The 21553-nt window shown below is 42.9% G+C and overlaps 1 protein-coding gene across 3 annotated transcripts; it reads right to left on the bottom strand.

Annotated features, from left to right (window-relative positions):
• Positions 1-2858: 2858 nt before the first annotated feature.
• rbbp6 (retinoblastoma binding protein 6) lies at positions 2859-21162 on the bottom strand. Of its 3 annotated transcripts, none has more exons than XM_072368470.1 (19): positions 20625-21162; positions 18654-18759; positions 17554-17602; positions 15383-15427; positions 15166-15254; positions 14951-15047; positions 14295-14437; positions 13522-13694; positions 13231-13334; positions 12944-13114; positions 12589-12740; positions 11212-11314; positions 11065-11131; positions 10116-10158; positions 9694-10017; positions 9088-9198; positions 6573-8609; positions 6093-6183; positions 2859-4789 (listed from the first exon to the last, which is right to left on the bottom strand). In XM_072368470.1, the coding sequence occupies exons 1-19, from the start codon at positions 20788-20790 to the stop codon at positions 3572-3574; spliced, it is 5289 nt and encodes a 1762-aa protein (XP_072224571.1). In that variant the 5' UTR covers positions 20791-21162; the 3' UTR covers positions 2859-3571. The 3 variants fall into 3 exon arrangements, with proteins under 3 accessions (XP_072224571.1, XP_072224572.1, XP_072224573.1); XM_072368471.1 differs by having other exon boundaries at positions 14295-14434; XM_072368472.1 differs by having other exon boundaries at positions 4610-4698.
• Between the last annotated feature and the right edge of the window lie 391 nt (positions 21163-21553).

Raw genomic sequence — 21553 nt, 5'->3', positions numbered from 1 at the left:
CAGTGTAACAGAAAGTTCAACATTTTACATTTGAGATGTGGCTGAGTAGAATGTATAAAGTGCAGCACTTGAATAAATGTACTATACTGTACTGCATGTTTATGTCAAATAGGCTCAGTTTGAATTACTCACAACCAGAGAAGAAAATAGTCTTTTTTTTCTGTTTATTTTTGCAGTTTAATTGATCGTGTTAGAGAGACTCTCGATATTCTTTCTGGTTTATTCAAAGCTACAGCAACATGCAAACACATCACAAGAGCAAGAAAATTGCTAGAAAATTACAACATGACTGTAGGGAGAGTTACTTCAAAGGCAACATCAGTAAAGACGGTCCCACTTTGCGATTACAGAACTGTGCATGGCGATGGACAACATCGTGTAAGTAATATATACGTACTCACTGGCAGAGGGTCCTTCACTCAATAATCACAAGTGCGTAACGCCCAAAACACCCCAAACAAGTGTCTGCAGCTGCCTCCAGCCCTAAACAAGCCAATCTGCATATGCCAGCACACACACACACACACACATCCAAGGACACACAGTCTGGTCTTCATCTGGCAGTGCTGGCACTGTGCCCTGAGACGCCGGCACTCATCACGGGCACAAAGGAGGGAATACAGACGAAAGAAAGAAAGGCAAAACAAAATAGGAGGAGGCTAAAATAAGCACACAGGAATAAAACAAGCTGCGATGGATGTTGAGACAACCGAAAAGTACGGAAGGCTGAAATGTGAATCTAACAAAGCATACCTTCGTCTTCGATTCACGCCACACAAGGAGAGCAGGAGGGATGTTGCTCTTGATTGCTACAGGGTCCACCTGTCTGCCTGTCTGGATCTTTGTATGTCTGCCTTGCATCAGTACCTCTCTGTGTGTCTGATGTCTCATATTTTCTAATGTGCCTTTGTGTGCCGGCCAGTAACCGGACGTTTTCCACATTTAAATCTGCAGATCACTTTTCATTTTCTATTGTGTGTGTCTAGCTGGCTATCTGGACCGACCTGGACGCATCCGTCAGTGTGAGTCTGTGTTCATCTATCCCAACATTACTCCATTTTTGCTGTGTATCAGCTTGTCTGCCATATAGAGTACCATTTTACTACTGTCTGCCTGTCTGTCTGTCTGCTACACTCCCCCCCCCCCCCCCACCCCACCACCACCCAGACAGATGAAACACAGATGGATACCATTTCGGCACTTACAAATTTTCAGAGCAAAAGACTATTCTTGAAAGCAGCCCCTGAAGTTTAGCAGCCATCGGATTGTGCATGCAGTACACAAGTAGCCAAAAGGAGGGTACCTTCCCTTATGAAAGTAGTACAGGTGCCACACTGCCCTGCGTGTCCTTGCATCCCGCTGTCAAAGGGTTGGACTCATGCCAAGCCGGGAATCCCACACCTACAAGATTCCCCCTGTTTAATCCCAGCATGCCTTGGCACAACACTGAGCGATTGCTCTCCCAGCAGGAAAACATAGAAAAGACAGAAAGAAAGACAGAGAAGCTGGATCTCTGCCATGTCTTCCTTGTAGAGAGTTAATGAAGCAGGAAAAGTTTGGATACATTTCAAGTATCAACACACACACACACGCACACAAAAGAGGGCACAACAATCCAAGTCAGCAGCCATATTGAACATGCCTTTAATATTTATTGGAACACAAAAATGCAACAATACACGACAGCCATAACCTGTCTGAAAACAGGTTGTGTTTGCACGGCTTTGTTCTGGTTAAACCGTTTTTTTTTTTTCTTGTTTTGTTCCATGTTTGAAGTTAATGTAAGAAAATGTAAAGCCAGCACTATGTAGCTGTGCTCAGCGTGGGTGTGAGGGTTTAGGGGTGGCTGTTGCTCACACCAACTGTCTAGCACGGTGGCGGAGGACTGATGGTCTGGGCTTGTTTTACAGCTACAGGACGACTAGTCCACCATGAACTCCCTCAAAGTATTCCAGAGACAAAGGTGAGGCCATCTGTCTGACATCTAAAGCTTGGCTGATATTGGGCCATGCAACAGGACAGCGTTCCCAAACATAGCAGTAAAAAGGAGTAGTTACTTCTTTTTACGAGTAGTTACCACCCTACATATGGTCATATGGAAACATGATAAAGGTCTTATTCAAGGTATGTGGTAAAAAATGTGTATGACCAACTTAATTTGTACGATGATTATCATTTAAATCTTCAGCATTAATGATAAAATGTCCACTATTGCGCCACAACTAAACACCATCAAAGATGATGCCTGCTTTACCTTTCCATCTTTAAACACATTTTGGTGTCAGCCCTGACTGATCATTTACTCCACGGCCAAGGAACGACACACTATGTTACTCTGGGGCCACAAGTTACAGAAACACATCTTTACAGTGGCAGATTCACTTGTGTCACGTCTCTCCATTGTTTTAAAACCCTCTACAGACTGAAATGTGTTCCTGTGGGAAGGAGGAGTGATTCCATGCGTATATTGTCTGTAGATAATGTAACTCAGCATAGTCACATCAACTATGTTAGCCTTGAATCGAACCTTTGAGGGAACATAAACAACTCTTCTAGTTTGAGCAGAATTGAGCAGAGGCTTGCCTGGATGACCACATTTTATATTTTTTTTACGTTCGAGCACTTATTTGAATGAAAATCAAGAAGAAATTGCAAGCCAGAAAGAAAATGTAAACGTTGAAACATCGCAAACTTCAATCCAAAATGAAACAGGCGATGTGCGACTGTAAAGCCAACGTATCTTTGATTAAAAAAAAACAAAAAAAAACTTAAACTGCAACTGTTGAATGAGTTATTTGCTAACTCGTGCTAATAGCAGAGAGCATGAAGACAGAAGAAGAAACACACACTTACACACATTTTTACGTAGGGCTCCTTTTATTTCCTTGAAAGGACAGGAAATACTAAACTATTCTCTGCTTAATTATTCATCCATCCAGCAGCTTTTCATGAACATGAACAAAATTAGAAAGAAAAACAAAAACACAACACAGAGGCTGAAATCATAAATATTCACAGTATCTCTTAAATTAATAATCAACGTTTTTTCCAATAATCCTCTATATGCACCCCGGTGTGAGGCAAATCAAAATACCGACTCACTCCTGGTCAGAGCGCAAGACTTCCTTCGTTTGAGCTGAAACGTTTGAGCTGAAACGTTTAAGCTTCAGCTCGTGTGAATTGTTGCTGCCTGGCGGTAGTGAGCGAGTGGCGAGCGTGTGCAAATTCCTCAAACTTAAAAGTAACTCACAGGAGTTCTGAGAACTGACATTGGATTTAATTCACTTTCGTTTTCTTCTCCTTTTTATTTTATCTTTGATATAAAGTGCTTTTCCTTCACAATTTGCTGATGAGCCTTTTTCGGATGATGCATATCAGATTTAACAGGTGTTAACGTGATACAAAAAGTATCCTGGTTCGAGAAAGAGAGAGAGAGAAAAAAAGAAGTTAATAAAATAAATCCAGGCACTTTTTGGTCAGAGAAAGGAAAAACATCATTCAAGTAAAGCTCTTTTTTCCCCCTCAGTGAAAATAACATAACGAAGCAGGACTCATTGTCGTCCTCCTCCTCTCACCAGCGGCCACCTGTCTCTCCTCTCTCCTCCTGCGCTCCATCTTTGCTGCTCTCTGACTTCTTGTGTTTTCTTGTGTCTCCTTCTTGCTGCAGCTCTGGAGTGGTCTGCCTCTTCTCTTTTTTGTGCTGCTTCTGTTTTTCCTTCCCTTCCTCTCTCTTGTCATCTCTGCTGTTCTCGTGGCTTGCTGATGAGCTGACGCTGCTGCTGCTGCTGCTGGGTCTCCGTCTCCCCTCCAGTTTATTGGCCTCATCCTCCCTCCGATTACCTCCTCCTCGTCTCTCCACTCTGCCCTCCTTCACTGCTTTAAGCACCTTCTCTGGCTTCCACTTTTCTTTTCCACCCCTGCTTTCGTTTTGACTTTTGCTTCGCATTAATCCCCAATCAGGAAACCTTCCCTGAGGGCCTCCAGAGGGTTCAAAGGGGAGCAGGTTTCTGTCCTTACTGTGGTTGTGGAAGAGGGAGGGTGGTGAGTAGTGGCTCCTTCCAGGTCTATCTTTATCTCTGTAACCTTGGTGATTACCATAGTGATGGAAGAGGTCTTTCTCTTTACATTTAAAGTCCTGTGACACATCTCTGTGTGTTCTGGGTGGATTTTGATCAGCCAGGTAAGTAGATCTACTTGTCTCATTGCTTCCCCTGGAGGATTTCCAGTAGGAATGAGAGGAACTCTTGCTAACGCCCTGGCCGCCCGCTCGCTGCCAGCCTCGCCTTTCTGTGTCGTGCGACAATGAGAAGGAGGAGGAGTGGTGAGAGGAGGAGGGGAGGTCTCTTTTTTGCACCGAGGTCATTTTGTTGCACTCCCGATCTCTCCTCCGCTCTTCCTCTCTTTCTCCTTGTTTTGATCCTTTGCTCTCTTTCTGTCTCTCACCCTCTCCTCTTCTGCCTCCGTCCCTATGCCTCTCTGGCCTCTTCTCCTTGTCTCTGTCTGCAGACATGGTGCCGTCTGTCCTGTCACTGCCACCAGAGGGAGCCACACCCGAGAGTGACCTGGACGAGGTGGAGCTTCTCTCTTTCTCCTTGCTTCTCCCTCTAGCCGTCACTCTGTCCCTGTCTCCTTCTTCCTCCATCGACCCTTGTCCCTGTTGTCCATGGTCTCCCACTGTTTCTCTGCTGGTCTGTGTCACTGATGGATGAGACAGAGCCACGGTGTCAATATCTACTTTGATCTTTCCTCTGTCCTTTTCTTCATTATTCTCCGATTTGGAGCAAAGCATCTGAGAAAGAGGTTAAACGTGACTCAGAGAGCATGCAGTTTTTGCAGATTCATGAATGTCATATCAACAAAAAACAGAAGATTAGCAAAATGCAGATGCATGCAGAGTTACAGCATCACGACTCAAAATTTGTTACTAGAATAGTTAAGTGAGCAGAAGATGGACGGCCTAAAGGTAAAGATGAAACATCCATCCGTTTGCTTTACAAACAAAACTTACTTCTGAGGGAGAAGGAAAGGGAAAGGAAAAGGAAACAGAGCACAATGAAAAGGATTATTCCACAGATTTGATTTCCCAGATAACTTCTATCAGGGGTTCAGACATTATCATTTTGTTGGGGCTACAGCTTGTTCATTGTGTGGAAAGGTCGAGTGATGCATCAATCCTTAGCCATGAGACATTTTAAGCAACAGTCTGGCACTTGGAAAACTAAAATAATTGATGCCCACAACTTAAGACAATGCCTGCAAAACATTTTCAGGTAGCCATTTACTCAGTTTGCCATTTACTCAGTATTTGAGAAAGGGACGTAAATAGGAGGTCAAGTTGAGTTCTAGAAGATCGAGAACATTTTTAGCACAGTTCGTAGGACTGACAGGCCAATCGAAGCCACCGTTTTACTGCCACACATCATCCAATCATCTGAAAAAAGTCCTTCCTGCTTCTTCAAAACAAAAAGACTGATACAATGTAGGAAACACGCTCCATGGACCGTAATGACCAGAACTTTCAGATAAAAAGAGAAAGACCACCTTTCCCACTGTAAAGCACGGGAGTGGGTATAGCATGCTTTGGGCTCATGTTGCAGCCAGTCCCACTCAGAATACTTCCCTGCTATAAGGAAGAAAGCATCAGACTGGATGACTTCCACAACAGGATAATGATCCTAAACTCACTTTAAAATTGAAAGTCAACCATGTACACGAGGTCTCACCCTGGCCCTCACTATGCTTCAAACTAACCATCAATAAACTACGAACAGACCTAAGAGAACCACCTGCAAAACAACCCCATAGAACTAATGGAGGTTAATCCATCGTACAGAAACTTAAAAGACCTTTGGCTGGATGCAGTAAATATTTACAAGCTGTCAAACTCGCCAAAGAAGGGAAAAAGGAAAACAAAGAGCAATCTTTAAGAAATGATTTTAAAAGATTTAAGGCCATCACTTTAGGAAATGTAGATATTTAGATACATATTCGCACATACATAGATACTTTTAAGACTCTTGTACAAATGTTTTGTTTCACTCGTACGTGCAGCTGGAAACACGCTGCTACATTACCCGCTCTGATAGGCTCACCTGCATGAGTGCGAGCCTGTCCTGCAGAGGTTTTGCCACTGTCGCCTTCTGCTGACTGTCCTTACCTCCACGGCTCTCCGCCATTTGGGTACTATGGGATGTATCAAATACATACAAAAATCACATATACTCTAGTTAAAAAAAAAGAAAATAGAAATTTATGAAACGCTCTTCAGCAAAGAGAAACCATTAATATCTGTGCAGCCTTAAATGTTGGTTAAATCACACTAATTACATACAAAAACTGAAGAAAATTAACTGTCCCGTATTCTAACAAGCCATTACAGAAGTGATCTGAGCCACTCGTGAAGAATATCACAATTCCCTAATTCAGCCGTCTCCGATCACAGTAATCACTTGTTTGATTTGACTGGGAACAAAAACGATTGAAGGGCTCAGGCTGTGTTGAAGAATTAAGGCGCTCATACCAAATATCAACTTTAAACTTGTTAGAATTGTACAAACTCCGTTTCTGCTGACCTGCCATCGTCCGGTATGTTGCGACATCCTACATGGTGGCTCTGGTTTTTGCTCCTCTGTGAGCTGGACCTCATTGTATTGGCTTCTTCCCTTTGTCGCTCAACGGTCTTTTCTCTGATGATGAAGTCCCGCTCTGCTTTCTCATTCTGTGAAGCTAAGACTAACTCTATCATGTCTTGTTTTTTGCTTTTTACTTTCCCGGTTTCTTCAGCTTGTTCTTCCTCTCTGGTCACACTCTCCTCCTCTCCTTCCCCTACTTTGAGTGCACAGTGCCATAAGTCCTCCCCCCCGTCTTTTTTCGCACCATCCTGTTCTTCCTCTTGTGCATTTTTCTTCTCCACCTCTCCAAAGGTAGCTTTGTTCCAAAGCAGTCTTACCTCCTGTTCATCTGGATTTATTTTCTCTTCAGACACATTTTCCTGGATGGATTCTTTCTTTTCTTCTGTCTGAATTTCTACCTTGACTTTGTTTAATTTGTCCTCGCTCTGCTCTTCGTTTTCCTCTGAACAGGTCTGTAAATCAGAAAGGTTCAGCTGATCAGTTTTCTCCTCCTTCCTTTTCATGTCCAGGTTTATGTTGATGCTTATCCTCTTCTGAGGTATCACCTTTATTCCTTCTTCCCAGATGTCTTTTTCTGTAAGAGGCCATGTTTTTCTCTCCATCTTCTTCTCTGCTTTTAGTTTCATTCTGTCAAATGGCTTTGGAGACTGACTTTTACAGCTCTCAGGTTGGTCTGCGGTTTCATGTTTAGGGCATTTGCTTCTTTGAGGTTTAACTGTCAGACTACTCTCTTTCTCAGTTCTCCGTGGGTCCTCCGCTTTTCTTTTTCTGTTCTTCTCTGATCTTGAGCCAAGAGCTTTGCTGCCTCCAGGTTTCTCTTCTTTGTCTGAATCTAACCTGTCTGGCTGTTTACTGGACTTTATTTTGTGTTTCCTCTCCATGTGTTGTTTAGAGCCAGAATCTTTGCTTCTCCCCCACCCTGGCTCTTTTTCAAAACGAATCGCTTCTTTAGCTTTTCTTTTATAGTCTTTGTCCAAAGGTTTATCTGGTTTCAGGGGAGGTGGGGCTGATTGTACAGCAGCACTGACAGCTGCTGTACACCGTGCTGCAGCATCATATGTGCAGACATTTGGTTCACTGTTGAGCTTCTTCTTGTCGCCTCTGCTCTCACCTACAGAGGCTGCTGAATCAAGGGATGATGACTCCTCTGCTCTTCCTCCATCAAGTTTCTTTGTCTTCTTTTGCTCGTGTTCTAGGGCGCTTAGTTCATCAACACTTTTTGTAATTTGTTGCTTGTTGTCTGTTCTCTGTTCCTGTGGAGTCACGTCCTCACTGCTTTTTGCCAGCGTAGCTGGCGGACCGCTATGCTTTTCGACGCACCTCTCTGGATTTTCCCTTGGCTGAGCTCCGACTTCAGACGGTGTGGCGCGACCGGGGCGCGACAAGTGAGAGGGTGGAGAGTGGCCGTCATAGGCTCTATTAGAAGAACTGCTGTCACTTGAGGAGTGAGAGGACGTGGAGTGACCATCATTGGAGGACTGAGAGGAGGAGCGACTGTAACTGGGCGAATCAGATGAAGGGGACCTGCAGTCCACCGGGGTGCTGCCTTGTGGTGGGTAGACAAAGTCCTCAGGATAAGGAGGAGGAGGAAGATGCAGCTGGTGGAATTGGCCAATATAGCTGCTGAAATATTTCTCATACCATTCTTGGTACTCCTTCTTCCACTGCATGTAGCGTTGCCTGTCCAGCTCGAAGCTGCTTTTGTCGCTCGCACACCGAGCATTTGACAAGCTTCCCGTTTCCTTGCCTGAGCGTTGTTCTCTGCGCATTCTTGAGCTGTTTCCGCTCGCGGACTTCCTGCTGTGATGGCGGCTCTTCCAGTGGTCTGAGGATGACTTGGATCTGGAAGGGCAGCCACCTTGGGGTGAAGAAGACGAGGATGGCGTGGTGGAAGTAGGGCGCTTGTAACCATAACTATAACTGGGGTTTTGAGAGCGGGAGCCCAAGTGTCTGTTACTGGAGTAAGAGGAGCGAGGTCTGAAGAATAAACAAAAAATTGTTCACTTATGTGTCATTTGCCATCTTTTGTATCTTTAGTTGCGTGTATCTCGCTTCCCATTCAAACTGGACCATTAAAAATAAAACAAAATGCAGAATGTTAAAAATCAGAAGAAGAAGAAGTTGCTTATCAAACCAAAATTCTGTTGTGTCAGTGTTAAAGTTTTGACTGCTGGCTATTAATTAGCTTAGCATAGAGGTTATAATCGTGTGTGTGTGTGAGAGAGAGAAAGGTTTATGTTCAACACATCTTTAGAATTATCGTTATACACCACAGCTGTTCATAACATTTAAAACGTAAACATCTAGATGAACAAACGGAAAGTTTCAGCAACTCTAATTCAGAGGCTTCGCATGCAAAAGGAGCCAGATATAAATAGAAATGTGTTAAATGGTTGAAGAGAATGGAATATCACAACAAAAACTAAACCTTTTGCTTAAGCGAGGGACGGAATACCTTGATCTGGATCGGGAGCGAGAACCAGAGCGACTGGATGAGCGAGAGTAGGAGCGGGCTGATTTGGATTTGGTCGACTTAGAATGAGAAGAGGAATGCCTGTGAGGTGACCTGAGTGACAGAGAGAGAGAGGAGCCAAGAACGCCCCATTCAGCAGCTTGTAGAACCACCTTTAGCAGCTATAATTTCAAGTAATCATTTTCTGATTGAGTTTATAAATCTCTCACAACGATGTTGGGATATTTTTTCTTCTTTCCATCTGCAGTTCAATAAGGTTTGTGTGCATTTGTTGATCAAGTACACTCGATTAGCAGCACCTTGCTGCTGCGTATCCTCTTAACTTCTATGGAAGCAGTAAGGGTGCTCCTACTTTTTTTTTTGCACGCCGCTTTTGCATTTTGGCTTAGTTTTTGTGAAATACATAATGACTCAGTGCAATGTGTCATATGTTGTTGATTATCTGAGGTGGTATTTATCTAATCTTTAGACCCGATAAGGACCAGATGAGTTTATTCAGTGTCCTGAATCATAAAACCTTTGAACTGAAAGACGATGAGCTTTATTTTTCACCGTTGATCTGCTTAGACAGATGAATATTCCCTTTACCTTTCCTTTTTCTTTCTCTGACGCCTGTACCACTCCTTGGGGATGAGGACAGGGATGGAGGACGTGGAGGCAGAGGAGCAGAGGGATGGGATGGGGCCATCCCGTGGGTTACGAAGCGTCCAGTTGGGAGTGGCTGGTGGGTATCCTGGGGAGTAACCGGTGTTAGGCTGGTGAGTTGGGATAAGAGTGTGAAAAAGGGGGGAGGGAAAGAGAGGTGAAGGCGTCGTTGAGTATGAAGATGAGGACAATGAGGAGGAGGTACAAGGCTGTGGGATGGTAGATTCAGTTAAGCCTCCAGTGGGACAACCAGCAGAGGAGGTGGTGCTGAGGGGAATGTAGAACAATAGAAAGAGACATCAGTCTTGAAGCGAGTGGACTGCATGAAAAACAGACAGATAACTTTAAACACAAACCTCACATACCTGTCCCATGAGGCTGATGGGCCAGACAGTCTTGGGGCTGTTTCTGTGTATTCAGAGAAACAATATGTGTCATAACGTTTTTTTATTACCCACTTTAGAGTTAACCCTCACAGATTTAAGTTGGAGTTAATAGTAAGCAGTTACTTCAGCTGGTCAGGTGTATGTTCGGAAACATGTGCCCAAGGAACCAAGTCAAATGGCCACAACCCTTTGTTTAAATGATAGAATTCTTGGAGGATGTCTGATTTAAGCTGATTTATTTTGTACTAAAATAAATACAAAAATATAGAAAAAACAAATATGACAAAACGATCTAATCTATGAGTTGAACATTGTGACTTTGTAAAATATAACTAAGAAGATCAAACAATTGAACGAACATCTTTCACGAGTTACGATTCTATAGTTTTTGACTGTACTGAATGATCAGGTTTTCCCATTGATGGAATTTTGTTTCTTCTCTAATGGTACAGGCACATTCCAAGATGACAATGCCAGGATTCATTTGGCTCATAATCTGGAAAAGTTGTTTAGGGAGCATGAGACATACTCTTAACTCATGGATTGCCCAGCACTGGATGTTAATCCTACTGGGAATCTAAGGGATATGCTGTAGAAGACTTTACCCAGCAGCCCAACTCCTGCGTCACTAATGCAAGATCTTGGCAAAAAGACAAATGCAAGTCTGGACAACAATGCATGTCGTCAAGTTGCATGAGCTCAATTATTAATTAAGTAATTAATTAGTGCAGAAAATGATGCCACAGGAAAGCCGAGCCATGATCTAAGCTGAAGCTGTTACAACAAAATATTGCAGTGTGCGACTTTGGCAGTGTATGTACTACTTGCTTTAATTATTAACTAAAAACATACCAATAAATACTAAAACAAACAGAGGGGAATAAAATACAAGAGAGAGAGCAAGGAACGGCACTTCAAAGTCACTTACCACAGGAGGAATTCCTCTGATTCTCACTGACTGTCTGAGGCAGCTCCGCCACCTGAGTATGGTTGACCTGAACAGACATAAGCGTCACATCAGATTTCATGTGCTGCAGAGTGTGGGTGTGTTTGTACTGTGTGTGAGCCTCCTCACCAGTGGTATCAGCTGTGATGGAGCACTGGGGGGGTCTTTGTTGGCAGCCAACACAGACGGGGCAGCAGCTGCTGAGTCACTGTGTGTCTTTCCTTCAGCCTCACTGAGTAAACGGTACAAACACCACAGTGAAATCATTCAACATGGCGGCAGAAATCCCACATTCCTACAGAAGCCTCACCAAACACTGATCAGTCACAACATCAAAAGCACAGAGAAGTGACTGAGATTGATTTATGTATTGGTGGCTGCAGGCTCTCCTCTTTCCACCTCTGTCCATCCAGCATTCCTTTCAGCTCATGGTTAATGTATATCCGGTCTCACAAAGAGACATATTAGGTTTTATTCGAGCCTTTTTTCTCCTGTTTTTTGCTCATTTAGCAGTTGCAGAAGCCTTTTGACATTCATTTTGGAGAGGGTAGTAAAAAAATAAAAAACAAAATCTGCTACTGGTGGTTCTCGGGGAGCAGAAGGCTTTCCCCTGAGCCGAGTCATAACTAAAGTGAATAGCACTGAATATCCTACTTCAGCTGGTTAATACTTCCTAATAGCTCAAGGAAAGACAACTAGTGAACTAATGACAGGGTCTTGTCCCCACCTAGGGGTAAAAGGCTGGCCTGTGGGGCCCAACCCGACAGAAGAGCTTATGTAGCACAGAGCTGAAATCCTAAATGTCGGAACCCGTTTTGCATCGCAGCTTCTGAAACTTTGTAGCAGCGTAAAAGTGAAAGCGCTCATGCCCCAAGCATCCACCAAAAAGGGCACCTCCAGTAGGCGTAAGAGCATCAGAAGTGGATCGTGCTGTTGTTAACCTGCCATTCATACAAATGTTATATTGAACACCCTTTCGTGACAATGGTATTCCCTGATGTTCTAGAAAGACAAATTCAGCAACAAGGGATGTTTTTTGAAGACCGCGACACAGATCAGAATGTTGACTTGGTTTCCAAATAATCCAGATCTCGATTTAAATGAGCATGAGTTGGAAGTCATGGAAAAAAAAGTGCCCGTTCCATGCATCTTACAGTGCCGAAAGGATCTGCTATTCATAACTCCACCCCTTCAGAGACCACAGAGAGTCCATGCCCACCTACACAATATTCACCCAGAGGTTTTAATGTTGTGACTGAATTTTTAAATTTTGAACTAGTTGTAAGGTCTCCGATGAGCCAAAGCATAAATAAGATAGATAATGGGACATTTGAAGTGATCCAATACATACACTACACACCACTCAGCTTAAAACCCAAGCAAGCAGCAAGCACATCACACGTTCTCAAGGGTTGTTACACTCAAGAATTTCAAACTTGATACTGATGACTGATACCAACGATCAATAAACATCATAAATGTTTCTTTCTGTTTGTGTTTCCTTACTTGGTAGATGTCACTGCATGGCTTTGCCCTGGCTGATTAGAAGACTTAGATGCGTCGTCGACAGAAGGAGCGTCTGTTGCTACAGAGGGAAAGTCAGGACCCTGAGATAATGGAGCTGTTTTTACAGCCTTTGGGTGGTTCAGGAAACAGTCCTGAAGAGGAGATACAGGAAGAGCGTATCACAGAGATCAGAACGTAATGGCTGTGAAGACACCTGCTGTAGTGAAACCATAAAGCCAGCTTTCAGCACTTTTGCAGATGACAATAGCATCATACAACTGCGAAAGATACAGTCATGAAACTATACATGCAAATAGAGGGCTGAATTCATTCAACCCTCCAAAACAGACAGTACCTGCTGGTTGTAGGGTGGCTGGAGAGGCCTCTGCAGGTGGCTCTGTATGCTGACATGAGGTGGTGTGGGGGCAGGGCTTGGAGTTGGAGTTTCATTCTGTTGCTGGAATGTGCCAGATCTTCCTCTTAAGTTTTTATCTTGGCATTGTTCCTTCTTAAAATTGTTTACGGCCTGTGTTGGGAGATGCAGACAGATGGCAAAATGAAGGCTGAAGTTCTGCACTGAAGTTAAAAAAAAATCATAAGCCTCTGGTGATGAGAGACATTTCAGAACCACCGTCAATTCACCTGTCTGAGAAATTTATTGGCTATCAAGGTATCGGGAGAGACATCCGATTGGCCACACGTGGGGCAGACGTGATCCTCTGAATCGAGCAAAGCGTTCCGAATACCTGAGTGACACAAAGGGTACAGATGTGAAAACCAACATATCTTTACTTTTAGGAGAGACTAACTTCCAGAGGAACAGGCAGAGTAACTGCTAACATGGAAAATTACAATCAGAATGACTTTTCTTCTTATGCAGAGCAGGTGTGCATTAGGTTTATCTGTATGTGGGTGTGTGTGTCAGAACCTCACAGTCATCACAGTAGCTGTTGCCACAGCAGGGTATGACTACAGAATCACCCAGCAGGTCGTGACATATCAGACAGAGGAGTTCGTCGGGTATGGGATCATCCTCGCCTTCAGATTTGGGTTGATCCTGTGGAATGAACGGAGGCCTCTCCTTTTTCCCAATAGCATACGCCTCTCTATGGACAACAGTACAAGCACCACAAATCCACATCTGGCTTTTGATAAATGGTTGATTTACTATCATCTTGAGAAATCTACATTTGATTTTCCTGAGACGAGATTAAAAAAATAATCTATTATCTACAAATGTTTGTGGAGAACTCAAAATTTAGTGTCTGGTTCATTCCATCATACCTGAATTCAGTGTTTCAGACCAGCATCCTCTCCGTTTCGGAGGTTCCATACGGCAAGCTACAAATTTGTAGTTTATGGCGGGCCATTATAACATTTAGTCAAACTACAAGCCTATCTGTAATCAATGATAGCCACAATGATATTCTTATATTTGAGCTTAGGAAGAAAACAATAGAACGTCTTTTTTTTTTTATAAATTTCTATGGATGTTTATTCCGTAAGACAATTAATAGCAAATACGCTCAACATAATTTGAGGTGAAGACCTTCTATAGTCAGGCTTGATCTGACTTATCAGTGATTAATGTAAGTATTCATTTAACCCCCAACAAGAGAGCAAATCAATACATATCCTGAAAAATCTAACTTTTCTCTCGGATTAAAAGAACGACAGACACACCGGTGCCTTGCTGCAACACTCACGCGTCAATAGCTGGAATTGCATAACGACCACAGTTGGTCAGCATGACTCCTTTAATGTTGGGATTATCCACCTCAACCATGAAGGACCGAGGGATTCCTGTGCTCTTCTTTATCCTCGGAGGACCCTCGAAGTTTTTATCCTGCTGGTTAAACACACATTTCGACGTTTAAAGCAAGGCGTGAACATGTCACTGCAAAAGAAACCACTGGTGTACATGAGAGAAAAAAAAAGGGTCTTCTAGGTCAACGTTTTTTTCTCCTTTTGATAAAAATAATAGGCTTGATTTTGAGGGAAAAGGGCTCAAAACGCTGACACAAAAACCAAATTCCAACTGTAAAGCACGGTGGGGGAAGCATCATCTGTTTTACCATTTGCTGCTTGGATGTCTTGCACCCATTTGGGTTCATTCAGTCAATTGCAATTTTACAGGACAGCAAATGTCAGGGCAGCGCTTCACTTCAAGACCACTACCAAGCTACACAAAGAAATAATAAAATAACATTTTATAGAAAAAGAAAAATAGTTTCTCTGCCAAATTTAAGAACAATAAAAGGCAAACTAGACAAAAACCTAAATCTGCCACACTAAAGACAAAGCGGTAGGCCCTTCGCCCATGTCTAGAATGATGGAGAGACGTGGGACGATCCACACTTACCGCACTGATTGGACAGTTCCTGATATGGTGTCCAGTATTTCCACAGCGATAGCAGGTGTAATTCTCTGGAAGGACAGTGCCAATCTTTGGGTTCATACTAGAAGAAGAAAGAGAAATGGGGGGATACTTGATAAAAGAAAAAAGGGAAAAGCAGGCAGGGTGGGGTTATAAAGAGACAGAAATGCGACGAACATGGAGACTTGGACACGACTCACTTCATGGGCTCATAGGAGGACTGATTCATTATAACTCTGATCTTATCCTCCTCTGACACATCTGCATCAACCAGGTTAGCCATCTGTATCTAAATGCACGAGCGCAAGTGTGCAACAGACAAAAGGATGTCAGACAAGGAGTAGTGTTTAATCTAAGATTACACACAAGATGAAACCAGGATGAATATAAACTGAGAACAGAGAAAGGAAAGAATACCTTGGAGAAATAAGACAAGGCTTTGGTAGAACTGCGGCCATCCATCTGTTAGAATCAAACACAAAATCCGTTTTACAAATGAAAATCTTTCCGGTTCAATATATGACAAATGTTTGAAGAAGAGTCTGAAAAAGCATGACCAAAGCACGCCCCAACAGCCGTTTTTAAAAAAAAAAAACAGATGGCAACCCTGCCCCGTCTTCCCGCTTTCACAGCAGTGACCTTCATACCGTGCTGATGACAACTGTCACCACATTATTCTCTTCCCGTTACTTCTCGCATCTCCAGGAGCTAACATGCTGAAAATGAGCAGCTTTTGTTGAGTCATAAAATAATATACAACAGGTCTTACATAATACAGTTTTTCCACCATGATGTGTACGTTTAGGGTTATGACCGAGTCAGACACCAGCATGGGAGTATACCTACATCGGCTTCATCTCAAGGCATCGCTCGACACTGTAGTGAGGTACATTTTTACCCCCCCCTTGTTGTACCATCATGAAACCCATTTTTTTTAAAAAATTCTTTCTCCTACTGCTTGCTCGTAACTCATAAACGTCACCACATTAGGGTGATTACATACTGGCCTTTTAACCTCACGTGGGCAACCTTTGCTGGTGTGCCTGAGTATGACGCTCATTACCAGAGGATTCTGCAAGGTTGCACGACAGCCACCTCGCTTCACAAAATGCTGGGCATTGCAGGGAATGAACAAGGAGACAATTAAGAGGTTTAGCATTCGGTTGGCGTGTCTGACAGAAAAAGCAACAGCTGCGGAGATGTCGATGGCTCCTAAAATCGCAGATGTTGGGCATTTAATCACATCTGCCCTTTTAGCTACCTCTATAGGCCATCTCCATATGGCAGAGTGTTCGTTTCCTATCACAGCACAACTAACACTCCAAATAAACCCATGAGGGAGCCATGACAAACACATGGACGCATACTTAAAAACAAATATATTCTAAGTATCTTTTTTATGTGTTACGATCTTGAGCTAAACCAACCAGAAACACGAACTGATGGAACTTAAAAAAAAAAAAAGAAAAAAAAGGAAAAGAAATTACCTACAAACATGATGATGAGGCATTACTGAACGGCTCGAGGAGTCTGATAAATCTTGTCCAATGACAGAGGTGATTCCGGTGTTTCTGCCGAGCTTCTTTTCCCCCAAAGTGGGAAAGCAAACTCGGGATTCTACTCGTTGATGGTACATGTTTGATTGTAGTGAAAACACAGACCGAAATCATAACACAGCTTCATACAAATAGTTTTTATTGGAAGAAAAGAGGAAAAAAAAAAAAAGGGTATGCAGTCCAACTCTGACTCAAAGTATTAAGAAGAGTGGCAGACACTTCGCCTACTGTGAAACCAGAGAGAGAATTAGGTCAGGTCAGGTCAACACTGATTCAGACGCAGCACATAAAAGCTTTTAAAAAAAAGACTTTTATTCTTCTTTTGAACATTAAAAAGAAAAAGTTATTCCAGCTTTTTTTTTTTTTTTTTTTTTTTTAAAGAGATGTCTTTGGTGTTCATAATAGTTTCCTCAATAACTTCACAGAACAGCTTTGAATTGTTCTGAATCCCAAAATAAATAAATAAATAAATCGAATTTTGTGAGAACGTTTCAAAGTTACAAAAAAACTGCCCCAATATCACAAGACCGCAGTAAAAATTTCAGGTAGCGGTTTGATCTGAACTGAAACAATGACCAGCGGCGAGGCAGTTTGTGGAGGAGACGCTGCTGGCTGATATCTTAAAACAACAGTTGGGTTTTATCAGCTGTGAATAGCTGGCCTACGTGATAATGTTTGACCCACCCGCGCAGCTCTCACCTCCCATAGACACACACTGAATGGACTTTAACAATGACCAGTGACTGGTGACACAGCAGCTTGTTTATGAGCTGAGAACTTTTGTTTGAAAAAAAAAAAAAAAAGATCCACAAGCGTTTTCCCAAACGTTACCCGCCCCACCTCATAAACTCTTACAGAAATGTTAGGTTTGACAGTAGTGACCTATTTTCAAGTGTTTTGTGCATGTTTTTAAGTGATCTTTGAGTGGTGGCACATATTCAGATGTTTCTTTTTTTTTTTTTTTTAAGCACTGCGTTGAAGTGTGCGTCTATTGTGGAGCTGTATGAGAGGTGCTGTATAGGTGCTACGTACGGCTCTGCTGGCTCCAAAGGCGCGGTGGAACTGGCCGTCCGATCGCTCGCTGAAACACAAAAACAAAACCGGAGTCCTGAGAAATGACCTCTGAAATTCATCCAAAGCAAATACACTCTGTGTTGTACACATCAACAGGATCTCTTCCAGAATTAGCCTTCATAACGCAAAGTCCAGCCTTGTGATTTCACAGGTGGCGTCTCCATGACAGCACAGTAAAACATTTATGGACACACAAAATATAAACTAATATATTCAAATTTGACACGGAGAAGTTCAAAAGTTACTGAATAAGTGGAGCAGAGACAGAAAATGAGTGAAAAACAGAAATGACAAAGATCAAACAACTGGCTGGTCAGGTGACCCACTGAGAGCTCAGTACAAACAGTTTGCGTCTGCTGGGTTTGCTGAATTTTCTTCAACTTTGACAGCACAGTTCCCAATATGCAACCACACTGCAGCAAGAAAAGAATATACCCGTGATCTCCGACATTCAGGTTAGAGGCTTCCATTTTGTTCCTACTGTTGATGTTTTATTCCAAGTCAGACGCACAACCTCAATACTTAGCTCAATTAAGAGTTTTAATCATACATTAAACCCCTCTTATAATGACCAAGTTTGAACTTTGTTAGAAAAACTAATTTCCACAAAAAGCAACTACAAATAAAGACTTTCTCTAAAGCACTTTGCCTGTTCAGGCATTCATTTGCTGCATTTCATCTCGTGGGCAGAGGGACAGCTATTCAGGCCTCAGTCCTCTCCGTTGGTCTGCGAGGTGCCGACGCTGCTAATCACATGAGTGCAAGTCTGTTCCACTGATGGCCGGCTCCTCGTGAATAAAACCCACGACACTTCTGGCTCTCCTGTTGATATCTGGGTGATCCCTGTGCGTCACCACGGGAACACCGGTCTAATATAGTCTCCTTTCTACGTGAATTACACTGTGAAAATGTCTGAGAGCGAGATTACACAACTAAAGGTAGACTTGGAGGCGCCAGGTTCAAGTTTGCTCAGGTAGGGTGGAGCCTACTATTGCAGGCATATGCGCACTAATGACAGTGAAGGAATTCAGCTTCAAAACCCCAAAATACACACTTACGTGTTGTGGGTCTTGCTACTTGAGCTGGCCTTGACTCCAATGATGGGGATTCTCCTGACAATGACGGAGGAGCCTTTAGGGATTACATCTTCGTTGTCCGTGTACTCTAAAGAAAGAGAGGGGGAAGAATGTCAGGGTATAAAAATCTAAACGTTTAGAAATTGCTTCCGGTAACTGCCCGATGTTCAAACTAGTCGGAGAATAAGAATATCACATGAGCACGTCGCAAAGTTCGGACACACCTACTCACTGAATATGAGAGGGTGGGTGTTTTCAACCTTTTAACAGGCGCTGTGTATTCAACAGATATTTTAAAAAAAAAGCTTAAACACCTCAGTTTCATCATCTGTTATGTCGTCGATGGACTAAATACGGTGGTAAAATTATTTCACAATCATTACACCTGTAATTTACATGTCACAGTTCACCACAACAGGCTGCATCTGAGGCTGAAATAACCAGATGCGTCGCTCAAACTCAACCAATTTATCCACAATCGAAGGGACTGGGGAGAATATTCCTATTAATCACGTACTTGACAAGCCACTCATTTCAGTTCCAGGTCTACAGATGAACACGAAAAACTAACATCATGTACATTTTCAGCCTGGAAAGCAACAACTTTGTAAGCGAGAACGAAAACGGAGTTAAGGAAAACAGAAATAAGCGCTCAGGGTTGCATGACTTGTAAGCCTCCCTTAAATGCACCTCACTCTTTCTTCTTTGTTGTTTCCAACTCTAATCTCTGACATTGTGTGTGAAAGGGTGTGTCCTTTAGACAGGGGCGGGCTTTCAGAGGAAAATACATTGCACAGCTTGACAGAGATGCTCTTGACTTACTGGTAATTGTGTTTAATCTGCACCATTCTTTTTGCCAGGTTTGTTCGTAACCTCCAGCGCTGTGCAAAAGTGTTGAGTCACACCTCTTTTCTTTATACTATGGGAGCCAGACTTTCTTCTAATCTTTTAAAGTGGTCTTGAGTAATAGTTCTCCTGACTTTAAGGTTTAACGTTTTTCTCAGGACATCGGCTGCTATTTCCTCTCATTTTCAGTCCAGTCCTTGTACCCGACCATTTTGTTTTTTTTTTCTTTGCCATTGAACACTGACCGATAAACAGTCCAAGCATAACAAAAACACCCGATTCAAGGGACGAACCAGTGGCGTCTCTGCAAAGAACTATCTTTAAACTGTATCTCTCGGCACTTTGCAACTAGCAGCCTGTTACAAAGACGCACAATCTTTTTCTCCTTTCTTTATGTGCATCTGCAAAAAGTGCCAAAGATAACACAGTCTGGCAGACACAAAATACCAAAATTGCACTGACAAGGTGATTGTCAAAGAGCTCCTAGCTTTGGGATGTCCTTCAATAAGCATGGAGAACTATTCCTGAACACTACTTAAAGTAAATTACAGGAAGGTTTGTCAAAGAGGGTTCAGACTGTGCTGAAGGATAAAGGTGGTTATACTAAATACTGACTCTTAAGCTCATCGGATTTGTACAAACTCTGTTTTTGCCTGTATATCTTCCTGACAGTACCTTTAAAAACTTAAGGCTGGATTTTTGCACAGTGCTGTAAACGTGGGCACATACTCTAACATTCTCCCCTGATTCATCTTGATCTGGTCTGCTGTTCTACCTTTGCTATTTTTAAACCAACATCTCTGGTGAGGACCTGCACACTCATGTGGCACCGACAAGACTGATCCACCTCCAACGGGCCTTTTAATCGGGGGCATGAAGCGTAAATTAAGCAGGAATGCGGCCCATTCATCACAACCCTTTGTCCTGGCTTGACTTTTCTGGACCCCCGTCCACTTGAAAAAGGTGACGCAAGCCTCTCTCAGCAGACAGCTGTCAAACCTGAACCACGTGCATTCTTCTGAAGTCTATCTCCCATCCAGCTGCTGGGGAAAAACACGTCCTTATCACTCCAAACATAGTTTTTAAAAAAAAATCTTTTTTTTTTACCTTCTTTGGTCTGTGCGTTTGTGATCTGCAGGTCGCAGTCCGCGGCTCGGAGCTTCTCCCTGCCCATGATCTGCCTCTTCAGGTCATTCAGCGTGATGTGCGGGCCGTCAAAAACCACCGTGTTGTAGCTGAGTTTAGAAGAGAATTTATAATGAACATGAGTCATGTTGAAACTGAGCAAAAACCTGCTCCTGTACTGTCAGACAACCCCACAGCAGGCAGCCTCTCTGCAGTCACACAAAAACCTGTGTCGTGGTAATTGCTAAGGGAGCACAAAGTTAGCTAGCCGACGTTAGCAGTCGGCTGCGACGAGAGTCACTGGTGTACCGCTAACACGCTAGATCGTTAATTAACAACTGCCTGATAAAGTGGCGTTCACAGGATGACATCTCGCGGCTTCTGGTGGACCAGGAGCGGAGACTCGATGCAAAGCGTTTTCAGTCAGTTTCGAGTCTAATTTGAACTTTTATTCGCGGTAATGTTGCTTTCAATCCGAGGAGTTCGCTGACAGAAACCACCAGCTGTTTCCACAAGCAACGGCTCGTCAGCACAGTGCACTCACCATATCGTGATGCGTTCACGTGGTCTGTGCACACTCCAAATTTTGACAAACTAGTTTGCAGTCATCTTTTAGTTTGTTTCAAAGGCAGAGGTTCAAAAAGAAGATAGGGGCGAATGTATTTGTAGTGTTTGAGTGCTTTTAAGATAAAGTTATTTTTTAATAAAACATTTTTTTAGGTGGCGTACCCTGGTTTTACTGGTAGGTTTCCCTGATAATGATGTGTTAAATGTGCTGGAAAGGTCATGCCATTTCTTGTACGTTTTATTTATTTAAGGTAGAATTGTAGTCAAGTTTGACCCTTGCATCACGATGTGAAAATTAGTTTTGTTTCATAAAATACTGTTGTCTCGTTCCCAATCCCGTGTCG

This window comes from Leuresthes tenuis, unplaced genomic scaffold (genome assembly GCF_036924035.1).
Source record: "Leuresthes tenuis unplaced genomic scaffold, fLeuTen1.0.hap1 SCAF_17, whole genome shotgun sequence".
Lineage (NCBI taxonomy): Eukaryota > Metazoa > Chordata > Actinopteri > Atheriniformes > Atherinopsidae > Leuresthes > Leuresthes tenuis.
This window is presented reverse-complemented; position numbering and strand designations above follow the sequence as displayed.

What these genes read in the sequence shown, in the direction of transcription:
- rbbp6 (XM_072368470.1), bottom strand. Translation starts at nt 20,790, where the DNA reads ATGACTCATGTTCATTATAAATTCTCTTCTAAACTCAGCTACAACACG. An exon ending in TCCTCCTATGAGCCCATGAA is followed by an intron (nt 15,048 to 15,165) that starts GTGAGTCGTGTC and finishes TTCTTCTTCTAG; the next exon opens with TATGAACCCAAAGATTGGCA. An exon ending in GCAATTCCAGCTATTGACGC is followed by an intron (nt 13,695 to 14,294) that starts GTGAGTGTTGCA and finishes TGTTGTCCATAG; the next exon opens with AGAGGCGTATGCTATTGGGA.